The 17368-nt window shown below is 43.3% G+C and overlaps 1 protein-coding gene across 1 annotated transcript in view; it reads left to right on the top strand.

Annotated features, from left to right (window-relative positions):
* Positions 1-17368, top strand: part of FBLN5 (fibulin 5) — a 59993-nt gene that overhangs the window by 25139 nt on the left and 17486 nt on the right. The window contains exons 5-10 of the mRNA XM_089663829.1: positions 4156-4278; positions 9538-9654; positions 11092-11211; positions 11443-11565; positions 12564-12690; positions 15064-15259. Coding sequence (XP_089519955.1) covers positions 4156-4278; positions 9538-9654; positions 11092-11211; positions 11443-11565; positions 12564-12690; positions 15064-15259 — 806 coding nt within the window. The remainder of the gene's footprint in view (positions 1-4155; positions 4279-9537; positions 9655-11091; positions 11212-11442; positions 11566-12563; positions 12691-15063; positions 15260-17368) is intronic.

The following is a 17368-nucleotide window of genomic DNA, read 5'->3' as shown; positions in this document are numbered from 1 at the left end:
TATCGCTGTTCTCTAGCCGGTCTAAAACCGCGTCTGACCTAAAGGGACGCTTTTTGGACGCCATGGACGTTTCTCAGTTTTCAGGCAGAAAGAACAGTAAAAATGCAGGCAGGGTGCCGGCCAAAGCACTCGGGACAACATGTATGTGAAATGGTTTGATACAGGAATGTTATACTATGTGATTTTAGTGTATTGAGTGAATGTCACTTTTTCACATTTTTAAATTTCCCGCCAGTTCCGTCCCCCGTAGGTCCCGACGCTCGCAGGGACTGGAACCTGGAAGACAGATGCCGGGGACGCTGCAGGAGGGACATCGCGGGAGCGCAGGCAAGGTAAGTGCAGGAGGGATCCCGGAGCAACGCTGCAGAGTATTCCCAAGTGTAGCTCGGGGGGGGGGGGGTTACTGCTTGTGGTGCTGAAACTTTACCCTGAGCTACACTCAGGAATACCGCCGGGGGGTAATGTGTGAGATGCGACTGCACGGGATCGCAGAGATCTGGGATAAAGTCAGTGAAGTTGGACTGGTTTGGTCAGCAACAAACAACCAAGCACATTTACATTCTGGGGGATTCCCTTAAAGTGGTTGTAAACCTTACATAGTTAGTCTGGCTGAAAAAAGACAAAAGTCCATCCAGTTCAACCATAGAAAAAAAAAAGTTATAATCCTACACCCACAGCTGATCCAGAGGAAGGCAAAAGAAAAAACCCAGCAAAGCACGATCCAATTTGCTCCTGCAGGGGAAAAAAATTTCCTTCCTGATCCCCCGAGAGGCAATCGGATATTCCCGGGATCAACTTTCCCTATAAATGTTATATCCAGTTATATTCTGTGTATCCAAGAAAGAATCCAGACATGAAATAAGAACAAAACATATCCCTCTATAGTACTTGTCTCTATCCAGAGCACTGAGCGTCATTTCTGTCTGCTGCTCCTGTTCCTCTGCTATCAGCATGAGTCACTTCTGAAAAGTGTCCTGACTCCAAGAGAAAAAAAAAGAAGATGGGGAGAGATCTTCAGCACACAGCCTGTGATTGACAGTCTCAGCACTGTTCCTGCCTGCTGTGTGAACGGGTTGTGTTCCTTCCTCAAATCAGATCTCACTGAGCTCTACAGTGTGTAATTTCAGCTCCCCCCCCCCCCTTTTTTTCTGAAATCTCTGATAAGCTTTATAAATTCTAGATTTTGGAGCGATGTAAAGAAGAGAATATTGTAGATAAAAAGGTACAACTTATGCAAGAGGATTTGCTTCATCTCTGTGCATCACCTGAGGCCAGTCGCTTCACTGGGTATATGGAAGGGTTTGCAACCACTTTAAATGCAGTTTGGACTCCTCCTGCTGCCATTATTGGTGGCGATCCCCTAGATGCCTAAATCCCCATATACAAAGACAGGTGGGTTCACAATGCAGCTATCCACTCCATGGGAAACAATCACATGGCTCTTTGCAGGACGCGGTCACTAGGGATACTGAACAGGGCGCTGCGCCAGGATATCTTCGGAATGTGTTGGGACTAGTGAGCCAAAATGTTCGGATCTGATTTACAATGACTGCCTGAGAAGTGCATCTGGCTCTTGCGACATGTATTGGCTGGGAGTAGAGGAATGCAGGCACTTCGTAGTCGTAGATCATCTCCAGTGTGGGGTAATGACTTGTTTATTCCTGAATTAATGTCTGAGGAAAAGCACTGAGCATCAAGGCGGCCATGGCGAGGACATGAACAGAATTCTGTATCGGACTCGTCAGTAATTGGTTAATATTGATCGTTAGTAACCTGACTATGGCACTGATGAGACGTGCAAGTGTGTATCTTGTCTGATAGGGGAGGAGGAAGCAGTGATGGATCAGTAATCTGTATGTAAGGTGACAATCTGTTCCATGTCAGATAGTAGAGGAGGAAGCAGTGATGGATCAGTAATCTGTATATAAGGTGACAGTGTGTGATGTCAGATAATGGAGGAGGAAGCAGTGATGGATCAGTAATCTGTATATAAGGTGACAGTGTGTGATGTCAGATAATGGAGGAGGAAGCAGTGATGGCTCAGTAATCTGTATGTAAGGTGACAATGTGTTCCTTGTCAGATGGTGGAGGAGGAAGCAGTGATGGATCAGTAATCTGTATATAAGGTGACAGTGTGTGATGTCAGATAGTGGAGGAAGAAACAGTGCTGGATCAGTAATCAGTATATAAGGTGATAGTGTGTATCTTATCTGATAGTGGAGGAGGAAGCAGTGCTGGATCAGTAATCAGAATATATGGCGATAGTGTGTATCTTATCTGATAGGGGAGGAGGAAGCAGTGATGGATCAGTAATCTGTATATAAAGTGACAATGTGTTCCATGTCAGATAGTGGAGGAGGAAGCAGTGCTGGATCAGTAATCAGTATATATGGTGATAATGTGTGTCTTGTCAGATAATGGAGGAGGAAGCAGTGCTGGATCAGTAATCTGTATATATGGTGATAATGTGTGTCTTGTCAGATAATGGAGGAGGAAGCAGTGCTGGATCAGTAATCTGTATATAAGGTGATTGTATGTGCCTTGTCAGATATGGAGGAGGAAGCAGTTGTGAATCAGTAATCTGTAAACAAGGTGATAGTGTGTGTCTTGTCAGGTAATGGAGGAGGAAGCAGTGCTGGATCAGTAATCTGTATATAAGGTGATTTTATGTGCCTTGTCAGATATGGAGGAGGAAGCAGTGCTGGATCAGTAATCTGTATAAGGTGACAGTGTGTGATGTCAGATAATGGAGGAGGAAGCAGTGCTGGACCAGTAATCTGTATAAGGTGACAGTGTGTGATGTCAGATAATGGAGGAGGAAGCAGTGCTGGACCAGTAATCTGTATATAAGGTGATTTTATGTGTCTTGTCAGATATGGAGGAGGAAGCAGTGCTGGATCAGTAATCCGTATACATGATGACAGTGTGTGATGTCAGATATGGAGGAGGAAGCAGTGCTGGATCAGTAATCCGTATACATGATGACAGTGTGTGATGTCAGATATGGAGGAGGAAGCAGTGCTGGATCAGTAATCCGTATACATGATGACAGTGTGTGATGTCAGATAATGGAGGAGGAAGCAGTGCTGGATCAGTAATCCGTATACATGATGACAGTGTGTGATGTCAGATATGGAGGAGGAAGCAGTGCTGGATCAGTAATCCGTATACATGATGACAGTGTGTGATGTCAGATAATGGAGGAGGAAGCAGTGCTGGATCAGTAATCCGTATACATGATGATAGTGTGTGATGTCAGATATGGAGGAGGAAGCAGTGCTGGATCAGTAATCCGTATACATGATGATAGTGTGTGTCTTGTCAGATAATGGAGGAGGAAGCAGTGCTGGATCAGTAATCCGTATACATGATGATAGTGTGTGATGTCAGATAATGGAGGAGGAAGCAGTGCTGGATCAGTAATCCGTATACATGATGATAGTGTGTGATGTCAGATATGGAGGAGGAAGCAGTGCTGGATCAGTAATCCATATACATGATGACAGTGTGTGATGTCAGATATGGAGGAGGAAGCAGTGCTGGATCAGTAATCCGTATACATAATGATAGTGTGTGATGTCAGATATGGAGGAGGAAGCAGTGCTGGATCAGTAATCCGTATACATGATGATAGTGTGTGTCTTGTCAGATAATGGAGGAGGAAGCAGTGCTGGATCAGTAATCTGTATACATGATGATAGTGTGTGTCTTGTCAGATAATGGAGGAGGAAGCAGTGCTGGATCAGTAATCCGTATACATGATGATAGTGTGTGTCTTGTCAGATAATGGAGGAGGAAGCAGTGCTGGATCAGTAATCCGTATACATGATGATAGTGTGTGTCTTGTCAGATAATGGAGGAGGAAGCAGTGCTGGATCAGTAATCTGTATACATGATGATAGTGTGTGTCTTGTCAGATAATGGAGGAGGAAGCAGCACTGGACCAGTAATCTGTATATGTGGTAACAGTGCATGTTATATATGAGCAGATCAGCAACCGACTCCTCTGGGCGATTCTTGTTTTGATCACATATACAGTTTGAGATGAAGTTCTCCATACCGATCTAATATGTGCCCACCGTCCGCTCTCCCAGTCCCTGGCTTCTGATTGGATGATCTGGGTTGTCTAACAGTCTTCATTCTCTTCCTTTGCAGACATCGATGAGTGTGCGAGCGAATCCCATCACTGTAACCCCACCCAGGTGTGTATCAACACAGAGGGCGGGTACACATGCTCCTGTACGGAGGGGTACTGGCTCCTGGAAGGACAGTGCCTAGGTGAGCCTTTTATCCCTTTCTATTCCTTTTTTCTTTTTTTTCGCATGGATGAGATGAAAGCTTCCGTCGGCTGGAGAGCTGTGCTGGGAAAGGTCCTCAGGCACCCAAGAATGCCAAAGTTCCCCCATGCCCCTCCTCTCCAGCTCCTTGTTTTGATGCTACAAAAATTAACACCGATTTAAAAAAGTTAAAGAAAAAAAAAAAGACAAAAGTAAAGCAGGCCATAGACGGGTCGAACATCGGGCGATTAAAAAAAAAAAAAAAAAGAAGAAAAATTGGTCGTTCGATTGGCCGACGTTACCACCAACGTTAAACAAATTGGCCGCTTTTTGCGCACCATACAATGTGATAGCAACACAAATACATTGTTTTTATTTGGATACATTTGTTGCAACCGCAAGACTTTTCATATAAAATATAATAGCGGACTGGACTTCCAGTTCGTAGGAAGGATTCTGGTGTCTCCCATTCCTATCATCGATTCTTCTTCTTCCTTCTTTTTCTTCTTCTTCTTCATCTTTTTCTTTTGCTTCTTTTTTATCTTCTTCTTTTTCTTCCTTCTCCTTCCTTCTTCTTCTTCCTTTTTCTTTCTTCCATCTTCCTTTTTTCTCCTTCTTTATCTTTTTCTCCTTCATCTATTTCTTTTACTTCTTTTTTTATCTTCTTCTTTTTCTCCTTTTTTCTTCCTTCTTCCTTCTTCTTTCTTCCATCTTCCTTTTTTCTCCTTCTTTTTCTTCTTCATCTTCTTTTTCTTCCTTTTTTATTTCTTTTTCTTCCTTTTTCTTTTTCTTCTTCTTTTTCCTCTTCTTTTTCTTCTTCTTTTTCCCTTTTTCTTCTTCTTTTACTTCCTCTTCTTTCTCTTCTTCTTCTTCTTTTTCCTCTTCTTTTTCTTTTTCTTCCTTCTTCTTTTTCCTCTTCTTTTTCTTTTCTTCTTCTTGTTTTTTTCTCCTTCTTTTTCTTCCTTCTTCTCTTTTTCTTCTTTTTCTTTCTTCTTCCTCCTTCTTCTACTTCTTTTCTTTCTTTTTCCTCCTTCTTCTACTTCTTTTTCTTCCTCCTTTTTCTACTTTTTTTTTTTCTTTCTCCTTCTTCTTTTTTTCTTCTTCTTTCTTCCTTCTTCCCTTTTTTCTTTTTCCTCTTCTTTTTCTTTTCCTTCTTTTTCTTCCTGCTTCCTTCTTCTTTTTCTTCTGCTTCTTTTTCCTTCTTCTTCTTTTTCTTTTTCGTCGTCTTCTTCCTTCTTCTCCTTCTTTCTTTTTCTTCTTTTTCCTTCTTCTTCTTTTTCTTCTTTTTCCTTCTACTTCCTCTTCTTCTTTTTCTTCCTTCTTCTTTTTCTTCTTCTTCTTTTTTGTCTTCCTTCTTTCTTCCTTCTTCCCTTTTTTCTTTTTCTTCCTCTTTTTCTCCTTTCTTCTTCTTCCTCTTCCTCCTTCTTCTTTTTCTTCTTCTGCCATCATTGTCAGGAAAATCGGCTGCAAATTTTCCAACATGCCCGATAAGAAACGTGCAAAATCTCCAAAAAACAGCCGACCAATTAACCCACTAACAGTGCGCAAATCAGCCGATTTTTTTTTTCGGACGATTTTCAACCCGTCTATGGCCAGCATTAGGGAAAGGGAATAAAATAGGTAAATAAAAAATTGTAACGACATATTTTATTCTGCCAACGTGTCCCTTTTATAAAAGCGTGAGAATCCTGTTTCTGGGGACAAAGAATTTTTTTACAAAATTTGATGCTACAAACACGGAAAAACAAGTTTGCATGCAAATATTTTTTCAAAAAGCACAAAAATCAAATACTGAGGGATTTATGTATAAAACGTCCGTTGGAGGAACATCGCCATCATTTATCTACGCTGCGCACGTTTCCTGCATTTTGGCCTCTTTCACACAGAGGGTCAGCTTTAGATGTTCCAAAGACAGTGAAGGGAGGATAGAGGGAGGAGACCGCTTTTGGCACAATCCAGGGAAATCGCTAAGCTCCCTGCGTTGCTGTATAGACGCAGGGAGCTGTCGGGAGTGGCATGCACTACGTTACCTAAGCAGGTAGACTTACTTCAGGTCCATCTGCACCACCGGCGTTCGTTCGTTTCCTGATGACCGCCGGACACTTCTGATTGGACAAAACTCATTTCTGGGTTCCAGTCTGCCCGTTTCATTCCCGTAGCAGTGGCACCCACCAGTTATATTAAAGAAAACAGCATTATGGAGGCTGTGGAATGGGAACATAACATTCCCGGGAAAATGTAAGATGCAAGTTAAATCTGCAACTGGCTCATGAAAACTGCTGGGTGGCACCCGACTTTCTTCCCTGAATAGCCAGCGCCATTCTTGCTGCAGCTGACCATGTGCACTGATTGATACATTGATACAAGATACATTGATACAAGATACATAGATACATTGATACAAGATACATTGATACATAGATACATTGATACAAGATACATTGATACAAGATACATAGATACATTGATACAAGATACATAGATACAAGATACATAGATACAAGATACATAGATACATTGATACTAGATACATTGATACAAGATACATAGATACATTGATACAAGATACATAGATACAAGATACATAGATACAAGATATATAGATACAAGATATATAGATACAAGATATATAGATACAAGATACATTGATACAAGATACATAGATACATTTATACTAGATACATTGATACAAGATACATAGATACATTGATACAAGATACATTGATACAAGATACATTGATACAAGATACATTGATACAAGATACATAGATACATTGATACAAGATACATTGATACAAGATACATTGATACAAGATACATTGATACAAGATACATAGATACATTGATACAAGATACATTGATACAAGATACATTGATACAAGATACATTGATACAAGATACATTGATACAAGATACATATATACATTGATACAAGATACATTGATACAAGATACATAGATACATTGATACAAGATACATTGATACAAGATACATTGATACAAGATACATTGATACAAGATACATATATACATTGATACAAGATACATATATACATTGATACAAGATACATATATACATTGATACAAGATACATTGATACATTGATACAAGATACATTGATACAAGATACATTGATACAAGATACATAGATACATTGATACAAGATACAAGATACATAGATACAAGATACCTTAATACAAGATACATTGATACAAGATATATATACATTGATACAAGATATATATACATTGATACAAGATATATATACATTGATACATGGGTACAAGATACATTGATACTGTTTTTCAGTTTTCACACTAGAGGGAGCTATTCTCAGCCAGCCAAGAGCAGATGGAAGCCGTTCAGAATGATTGTAAGGCAGTAATATTTATTTTATTTATATAGCGCCGTCAATTTATGCAGCGCTTTACATATATATTGGACGTTCACATCCGTCCCTGACCCTAACCCCGGGTTCATATATATACGTGGTGCGATATATCGCATGTGATTTGCACAGGAACCGCACCGCATTCTTGTGCGAATCACATGTGATTTGTGTGCGGTGCGATCGGAGTCGTACATTTTGTATGGCTCTATACGCACCGAATCTGCACCTTTTTTGGTCCGCACTAGAATCAGATCACATGTGTATTCACACGTATGCAATCTAATTCTGCACATCGCACTGCATTTTGCAGACCGCTTTCGGGATGTTGCTAACTTAACATACACACCCGCAGCGATTTGCATGAATGGGGTGCGATCCTGATGCGGTGCGGAGTTTGCACAGAACACGTTGTGAATTCCTCACCACATCAGTGTGAACCAGGGCTGAAGGAGCGTACAATCTAAGGTCCCTAACCCTCAAGGGGCGTACAATCTAAGGTCCCTAACCCTCAAGGGGCGTACAATCTAAGGTCCCTGACCCTCAAGGGGCGTACAATCTAAGGTCCCTGACCCTCAGGGGGCGTACAATCTAAGGTCCCTAACCCTCAAGGGGCGTACAATCTAAGGTCCCTGACCCTCAAGGGGCGTACAATCTAAGGTCCCTGACCCTCAAGGGGCGTACAATCTAATGTCCCTAACCCTCAAGGGGCGTACAATCTAAGGTCCCTAACCCTCAAGGGGCGTACAATCTAAGGTCCCTAACCCTCAAGGGGCGTACAATCTAAGGTCCCTGACCCTCAAGGGGCGTACAATCTAAGGTCCCTGACCCTCAAGGGGCGTACAATCTAAGGTCCCTAACCCTCAAGGGGCGTACAATCTAAGGTCCCTAACCCTCAAGGGGCGTACAATCTAAGGTCCCTAACCCTCAAGGGGCGTACAATCTCAGGTCCCTAACTCACATTCATACATACACATACTAGGGACAATTTATACAGGAGCCAATTCACCTACCAATATGTCTTTGGAGTGTGGAAACCAGAGTACCTGGAGGAAACCCACGCAGGCACAGGGAGAACATGCAAACTCCAGGCAGGTGGTGCTGTGGTTGGGATTTGAACCAACAACCCGAGTACTGCCAGGCGGAAGTGCTAACCATTTAGCCGCTGTGCTGCCCTAGTAATAGCGCTCAGACGTGCAGCATCTCACTAATTAAATCTAGCAGCATGTCTCTACAATATACTGTATGTCACTGTGCACTATAATGCTGCTAATGGCAAGGATAAGAAAGCCATACAAAAACTTCCTCTGCAGTGTGCAGTTTTACATAGTTAGTCTGGCTGAAAAAAGACAAAAGTCCATCCAGTTCAACCATAAAAAAAAAAAAAAAAAGTTATAATCCTACACCCACAGTTGATCCAGAGGAAGGCAAAAAAAACCCAGCAAAGCACGATCCAATCTCCTCCTGCAGGGGAAACATTCCTTCCTGATCCCCCGAGAGGCAATCGGATATTCCCGGGATCAACTTTCCCTATAAATGTTATATCCAGTTATATTCTGTGTATCCAAGAAACAATCCAGGACTTTCCTCCAGCAATCCACTGAGCTGGCCACAACCAACTCTGGAGAGAGTCTATTCCACATTCCCACAGCTCTTACTGTGAAGAAACCTTTCCGTGTTTGGAGATTACATTTCTTTTCCTCCAGATGTAAAGAGCACCCCCTTGTCCTCTGTGATGACCGCATTGTTCAGGGCTCCCATGAAGCTTTCCGCTATATAGGCAGAGATTTATAGAGAGAGTTAAAGTTGAACATTGCTGTCTGTGTCCTCGTTGGGGAGATTCACCCTCATAAATCGGTATTTTAATTTTTAGACATTGATGAATGCCGCTACGGGTACTGCCAGCAGCTCTGTGCCAACGTGCCTGGTTCTTATTCCTGCACATGTAACCCGGGATTTTTGCTGAACTCAGATGGAAGATCATGCCAAGGTATGTGAAGTATTAATACAAACCAGATGGGACCGCTCTCTAGTGAATGGATAGGCTGCATTCTCAGTGATGTCACCGCTCTCTAGTGAATAGATAGGTTGCATTCTCAGTGATGTCACCACTCTCTAGTGAATGGATAGGCTGCGTTCTCAGTGAGGTCACCGCTCTCTAGTGAATGGATAGGCTGCATTCCCAGTGACGTCACCACTCTCTAGTGAATGGATAGGCTGCGTTCTCAGTGACGTCACCGCTCTCTAGTGAATGGATAGGCTGCGTTATCAGTGACGTCACCGCTCTCTGGTGAATGGATAGGCTGTATTCCCTGTGACGTCACAGCTCTCTAGTGAATGGATAGGCTGCGTTCTCAGTGATGTCACCGCTCTCTAGTGAATGGATAGGCTGCATTCTCTGTGACGTCACCGCTCTCTAGTGAATGGATAGGCTGCATTCTCAGTGACGCCACCACTCTCTAGTGAATGGATAGGCTGCATTCTCAGTGACGTCACCGTTCTCTAGTGAATGGATAGGCTGCATTCTCAGTGATGTCACCGCTCTCTAGTGAATGGATAGCCTGCATTACCTATGACCTCACCTCTGTCTAGTGAATGGATAGGCTACATTCTCTGTGACGTCACCGCTCTCTAGTGAATGGATAGGCTGCGTTCTCAGTGATGTCACCGCTCTCTAGTGAATGGATAGGCTGCATTCTCTGTGACGTCACCGCTCTCTAGTGAATGGATAGGCTGCATTCTCTGTGACGTCACCGCTCTCTAGTGAATGGATAGGCTGCATTCTCAGTGACGTCACCGCTCTCTAGTGAATGGATAGGCTGCATTCTCAGTGATGTCACCACTCTCTAGTGAATGGATAGGCTGCATTCCCAGTGATGTCACCGCTCTCTAGTGAATGGATAGTCTGCATTCTCAGTGACATCACCACTCTCTAGTTAATGGATAGGCTGCATTCTCAGTGATGTCACCGCTCTCTAGTGAATGGATAGGCTGCATTTTCAGTGATGTCACCACTCTCTAGTGAATGGATAGGCTGCATTCTCAGTGATGTCACCATTCTCTAGTGAATGGATAGGCTGCATTGTCAGTGATGTCACCGCTCTCTAGTGAATGGATAGGCTGCATTCTCAGTGATGTCACCGCTCTCTAGTGAATGGATAGGCTGCATTCTCAGTGATGTCACCGCTCTCTAGTGAATGGATAGGCTGCATTCTCAGTGACGTCACCGCTCTCTAGTGAATGGATAGGCTGCATTCTCAGTGATGTCACCGCTCTCTAGTGAGTGGATAGGCTGCATTCTCTGTGATGTCACCACTCTCTAGTGAATGGATAGGCTACATTCTCAGTGATGCTAATGGGAACAATATTAATTTATCAATTGACCTTTAATCCGTTAGTTTCTTCATCTTTATTTTTGTTATTTCAGACATTGATGAATGTACCACACAGAATCCATGTGTCCAAAACTGTGTTAACACGTACGGTTCCCATTTGTGTCGATGTGAGCCGGGCTACGAGCTGGATGAAGACGGCATCAACTGCACTGGTAAATCTGTTCAGCTAATACAATCTCCTGCGTGCCTCCCATACATTGTACAATGTTCCTATGCAAAGCAGTGGATGTGATGTAGCAGCAAAGGTTTTCTTTTTTTTTTTCAATGCCGGCAAAAGGTCTTTGTGCCTACAAGTGTCTCCTGCCTTCACAGTGTGACCTTTCTGCCCCGTAGATCTGAACATTGGCTGTGATTGTATACGAGTTCCCTCCTATTTATTCCAGATATGGATGAATGCAGCGTTTCGGAGTTCCTGTGTCAGCACCAATGTGTCAATGAGCCTGGATCCTACTACTGCAGCTGTCCGAACGGCTATGTGCTGCTGGATGACAGCCGGACGTGTCAGGGTGAGTGACCGGAGTCACTGCAAAATAATGTGTTAGATCGTTCCATTCCTCCTGCTATTCCATCTAACAGCTCATGGGCAAGGAGGCTGGTGAAGGCCGACATAGGTAAGATAAGTCGAACAGTTGGAAATAGCCTTGGAGTCCATCCCATTAGTCTCTCTAGCCTCATCAGCTCACCCAACTCTTCATTCTCCATTGGGTTAATAGGACCTGTCAGGAATGGACTTGCCAATGGTGGTGGGACTCGCCTACCTTGTGGGCTGCAGTACCAGGGCTGACCAGCAGGTGCTCTCAGCAGCCAGAAGCTCGCTCCTGCAATCAAGCCATCACCTGAGGCTGATTGCAGGAGGTGTATTTAAGGAATGGCCAGGCCTGCAGTCAGGGCCTTGGTGTGTTGTTCCCATGAGCCCCTGTACCTGCATCCTGTCTGCTTCCTACCTGATCCTGACTCTGCTTGATCCTGACTCTGCTTGAACTCTGCCTGCACCGACCTCGGCTACTCCTGACCAATCTTCTGCCTACTCCTTGTACCTTGTCTGCCCGTTAGCTACCGACCCGGCCCGCCTGACTACGTTGTGCTCCATATTTATATATATATATATATATCAGTTAAGGTTTGGGTTTGTTGCACCTTGTACGTATTTGTGTTAGTTTTGGGTTTGGTTTGTTGCACTGCGTTTATGTTTGTGTTGCCCTTAATAAATTATATTGTTGTACACGCTTTACCTGAAGCCTGCTGTTTCCCTGTGTCAGTCCACACACCTCTGGTCATACCCGGAGCCCTGACAGGACCCCTGCTCAACTATTCCAATGGAGAAAGAGGGATACGCCCATCTGTCCCACCATTTATGTGGCCTGAGGTTGCCCCATTGGATCTGGGCAGGAGCAGACACCTTGATGGGCTTTCCTTGCTTGTAATAAGGCATAGATGCTAGCCAATGCCAACATGTGTAAGGATTCATTCTTGCTTAAGCAATTTGTAAATTGTGGTTTTCCAGATGTCGATGAATGTGACACGCGGAATAATACCTGCACTAGTCAGCAGACGTGCCTCAACATCCCCGGAACCTACAAGTGTTTGGATCCCGTGAGATGTGAGGAGCCGTACATCCAGATCAATGACAAGTAAGTACAGGTGACAATGGAGAATGGAGACCTCTGCTCTACAACCATAACGTTTTATATCCAAACTTTCTAAACAAAGGGCCAGTTTACTGTGCTTTAGACGTGGGACTGGGGGGGATGGACCGTGGCCAGTAGGAGTAGAAAATGTCCTAGCATCAATGGAAGAAAACAATGTCCCATGTTTGGTATTAAGGGAATTATTAGTTTCCCTTCATTAGTATCAGTGGGAGGAATGGTGCCCCATCATTGGTATCAGTGGGTGGAATGGTGCCCCATCATTGGTATCAGTGGGAGGAATAGTGCCCCATCATTGGTATCAGTGGGAGGAATGGTGTCCCATCATTGGTATCAGTGGGAGGAATAGTGCCCCATCATTGGTATCAGTGGGAGGAATGGTGCCCCATCATTGGTATCAGTGGGAGGAATAGTGCCCCATCATTGTATCAGTGGGAGGAATGGTGCCCCATCATTGGTATCAGTGGGAGGAATAGTGCCCCATCATTGTATCAGTGGGAGGAATAGTGCCCCATCATTGGTATCAGTGGGAGGAATAGTGTCCCATCATTGGTGTCAGTGGGTGGAATGGTGCCCCATCATTGGTATCAGTGGGAGGAATAGTGCCCCATCATTGGTATCAGTGGGAGGAATGGTGTCCCATCATTGGTATCAGTGGGAGGAATAGTGCCCCATCATTGGTATCAGTGGGAGGAATGGTGCCCCATCATTGGTATCAGTGGGAGGAATGGTGCCCCATCATTGGTATCAGTGGGAGGAATGGTGCCCCATCATTGGTATCAGTGGGAGGAATAGTGCCCCATCATTGGTATCAGTGGGAGGAATAGTGCCCCATTATTGTATCAGTGGGAGGAATGGTGCCCCATCATTGGTATCAGTGGGAGGAATAGTGCCCCATCATTGGTATCAGTGGGAGGAATAGTGCCCCATCATTGTATCAGTGGGAGGAATAGTGCCCCATCATTGGTGTCAGTGGAAAGAATAGTGCCCCATCATTGGTGTCAGTGAGAGGAATAGTGCCCCATTGTAAGTGTCAGTGAGAGAAATAGTGCCCAATCGTTGGTATCAGTGGAAGGAGTAGTGCCTCATCATTGGTGTCAGTGGGAGGAATAGTGCCCCATCATTGGTATCAGTGGGAGGAATAGTGCCCCATCATTGGTGTCAGGGGGAGGAATAGTGCCCCATCATTGGAGTCAATGGGAAGAATAATACCCCATCATTGGTGTCAATGGGAAGAATAATACCCCATCATTGGTGTCAATGGGAAGAATAATACCCCATCATTGGTGTCAATGGGAAGAATAATACCCCATCATTGGTGTCAGTATGAGGAAGAGTGCCCCATTGTTAGTTTCAGTGCACAAAATATTGCCCCATTGCTGGTATCAGTGGAAGGAATAGATCCCCAAGGGCTAGACAAAGGCAAACAAAGGTTTGTAATCAAGACTTCAAGACCTATTTCACCAAAGAATAATTTCAACAGAGTTGCATATTGTCATTTAGCTGTTCTGAGTGATTCCTCTTCTTGTGTGTGTCATATTTTTCACCAAATTGGAGATCCAACTAATTCAATTTTGTAAGTAAATAATGCCTGTTTAGAATGATCCTCCACTTGTGTTTCTATTGCTAACTTTTTATAACTTAGCCACTCAAAAACCAGCATAATCTGTTATTTTTAATAGAGGAATTTGAAGAAGGAGCTTGTACACCCATTGTTTTATTTTGTTAATACCTAAACCCTGCAAACGTAGTAATGGAGAAGAAATGGATGGAAGTCAGCTGTCCCTCTATTGAGTCATTTAGGTTTTCTTCTAGAACTAGATGTAAGGAATGGTCAAAAAGAGCCTTCAGAGAACTTGCCCAGAGCTCGCTTCTGCTGACTGGGACGTGTGAATATAACAAAAGGCAGAAAGAGAGGAAGACACACAGTGAAGATCCTAGGAAGTACACTCCCGGTGACCCTGTGAAGAGCTGCAGGAGATTATAGAACACTCAAGTTAGCTACATTGAATAGACTTTGGGAATCTAGTACATTGCCAACGTTTGACTCATGTACTAAACCTCATCCAATCGGGTATATGCAAATAGATGCTGTGAATAACCCTGGACACAGCCAGTATGCCTCAAGGGTCAGAAGTTCTGCAGAGTAATCAGCCAGTTTGTATCCTGCCATTGCACAGTGTTGCTGCCTCCAGAGGTGGAAATTAGTTGTCTCTGATTGCCGCAAACCAGACAAAGATATTGTAGCTCAATGGCTTGTTTCACTTGTAGCTTGGATCTTCTCAAGTACACATGTGCACTAAACCACTATGCCGCCCGCATCACAGGATTCCTTTAACTTGTCTTTCTTGATCCTAGTCGCTGTATGTGTCCTGTGGAGAACCCCACCTGCCGGGACCAGCCATTCACCATTGTCCATAGACACATGGATATCTTCTCCAACAGCCGGGTTCCTTTAGATATCTTCCAGATGCAAGCCACCAGTCGCTACCCTGGAGTCTACTACATCTTTCAGATCAAATCCGGAAATGAGGGGAGAGAATTCTACATGAGGGTAAGAGAAATGTAGAAGATAACACATGAAAACACCTAATGCCCCCAAAGATATCACATCCTTCATATGATCCACCACTGGACATGACCATAATACAATTCAATTACACTCTATACATAGAACACTACACCCCCAACATGGCCGACCACTGGACACCATCATAATACAATTCTATTACACTCTATACATAGAACACTACAACCCCCAACATGGCCGACCAAAGGACACCATCATAATACAATTCTATTGCACTCTATACATAGAACACTACACCCCCAACATGACCCACCACTGGACACCATCATAATACAATTCTATTACACTCTATACATAGAACACTACACCCCCAACATGACCCACCACTGGACACCATCATAATACAATTCTATTACACTCTATACATAGAACACTACACCCCCAACATGACCCACCACTGGACACCATCATAATACAATTCTATTACACTCTATACATAGAACACTACACCCCCAACATGACCCACCACTGGACACCATCATAATACAATTCTATTACACTCTATACATAGAACACTACACCCCCAACATGATCCACCACTGGACACCATCATAATACAATTCTATTACACTCTATACATAGAACACTACACCCCCAACATGATCCACCACTGGACACCATCATAATACAATTCTACTACACTCTATACATAGAACACTACACCCCCAACATGTCCGACCACTGGACACCATCATAATACAATTCTAATACATTCTATACATAGAACACTACACCTCCAACATGATCCACCACTGGACACCATCATAATACCAATCTATTACACTCTATACATAGAACACTACACCTCCAACATGGCCGACCACTGGACACCATCATAGTACAATTCTATTACACTCTATACATAGAACACTACACCCCCCAACATGGCCGACCACTGGACACCATCATAATACAATTCTACTACACTCTATACATAGAACACTACACCCCCAACATGTCCGACCACTGGACACCATCATAATACAATTCTAATACATTCTATACATAGAACACTACACCCCCAACATGATCCACCACTGGACACCATCATAATACAATTCTATTACACTCTATACATAGAACACTACACCTCCAACATGATCCACCACTGGACACCATCATAATACAATTCTTTTACACTCTCTACATAGAACACTACACCCCCAACATGGCCGACCACTGGACAGCATCATAATACAATTCTATTACACTCTATACATAGAACACTACACCCCCAACATGGCCTACCACTGGACACCATCATAATACAATTCTATTACACTCTCTACATAGAACACTACACCTCCAACATGACCCACCACTGGACACCATCATAATACAATTTTATTACACTCTGTACATAGAACACTACACCCCCAACATGACCCACCACTGGACACCATCATAATACAATTCTATTACACTCTCTACATAGAACACTACACCTCCAACATGGCCGACCACTGGACACCATCATAATACAATTCTATTACACTCTATACATAGAACACTACACCCCCAACATGACCCGCCACTGGACACCATCATAATACAATTCTATTACACTCTATACATACAAAACTACACCCCCAACATGATCCACCACTGGACACCATCATAATACAATTCTATTACACTCTATACATAGAACACTACACCTCCAACATGGCCGACCACTGGACACCCTCATAATACAATTCTATTACACTCTATACATAGAACACTACACCTCCAACATGACCCACCACTGGACACCATCATAATACAATTCTATTACACTCTATACATAGAACACTACACCCCCAACATGGCCGACCACTGGACACCCTCATAATACAATTCTATTACACTCTATACATAGAACACTACACCTCCAACATGATCCACCACTGGATACCATCATAGTACAATTCTATTACACTCTATACATAGAACACTACACCTCCAACATGATCCACCACTGGACACCATCATAATACAATTCTATTACACCCTATACATAGAACACTACACCCCCAACATGACCCACCACTGGACACCATCATAATACAATTCTATTACACTCTATACATA

Source organism: Staurois parvus, unplaced genomic scaffold, assembly GCF_062004578.1.
Source record: "Staurois parvus isolate SC_StPar_1 unplaced genomic scaffold, SC_StPar_1.0 ptg001780l, whole genome shotgun sequence".
In the NCBI taxonomy this organism is placed as follows: domain Eukaryota; kingdom Metazoa; phylum Chordata; class Amphibia; order Anura; family Ranidae; genus Staurois; species Staurois parvus.
This window is presented reverse-complemented; position numbering and strand designations above follow the sequence as displayed.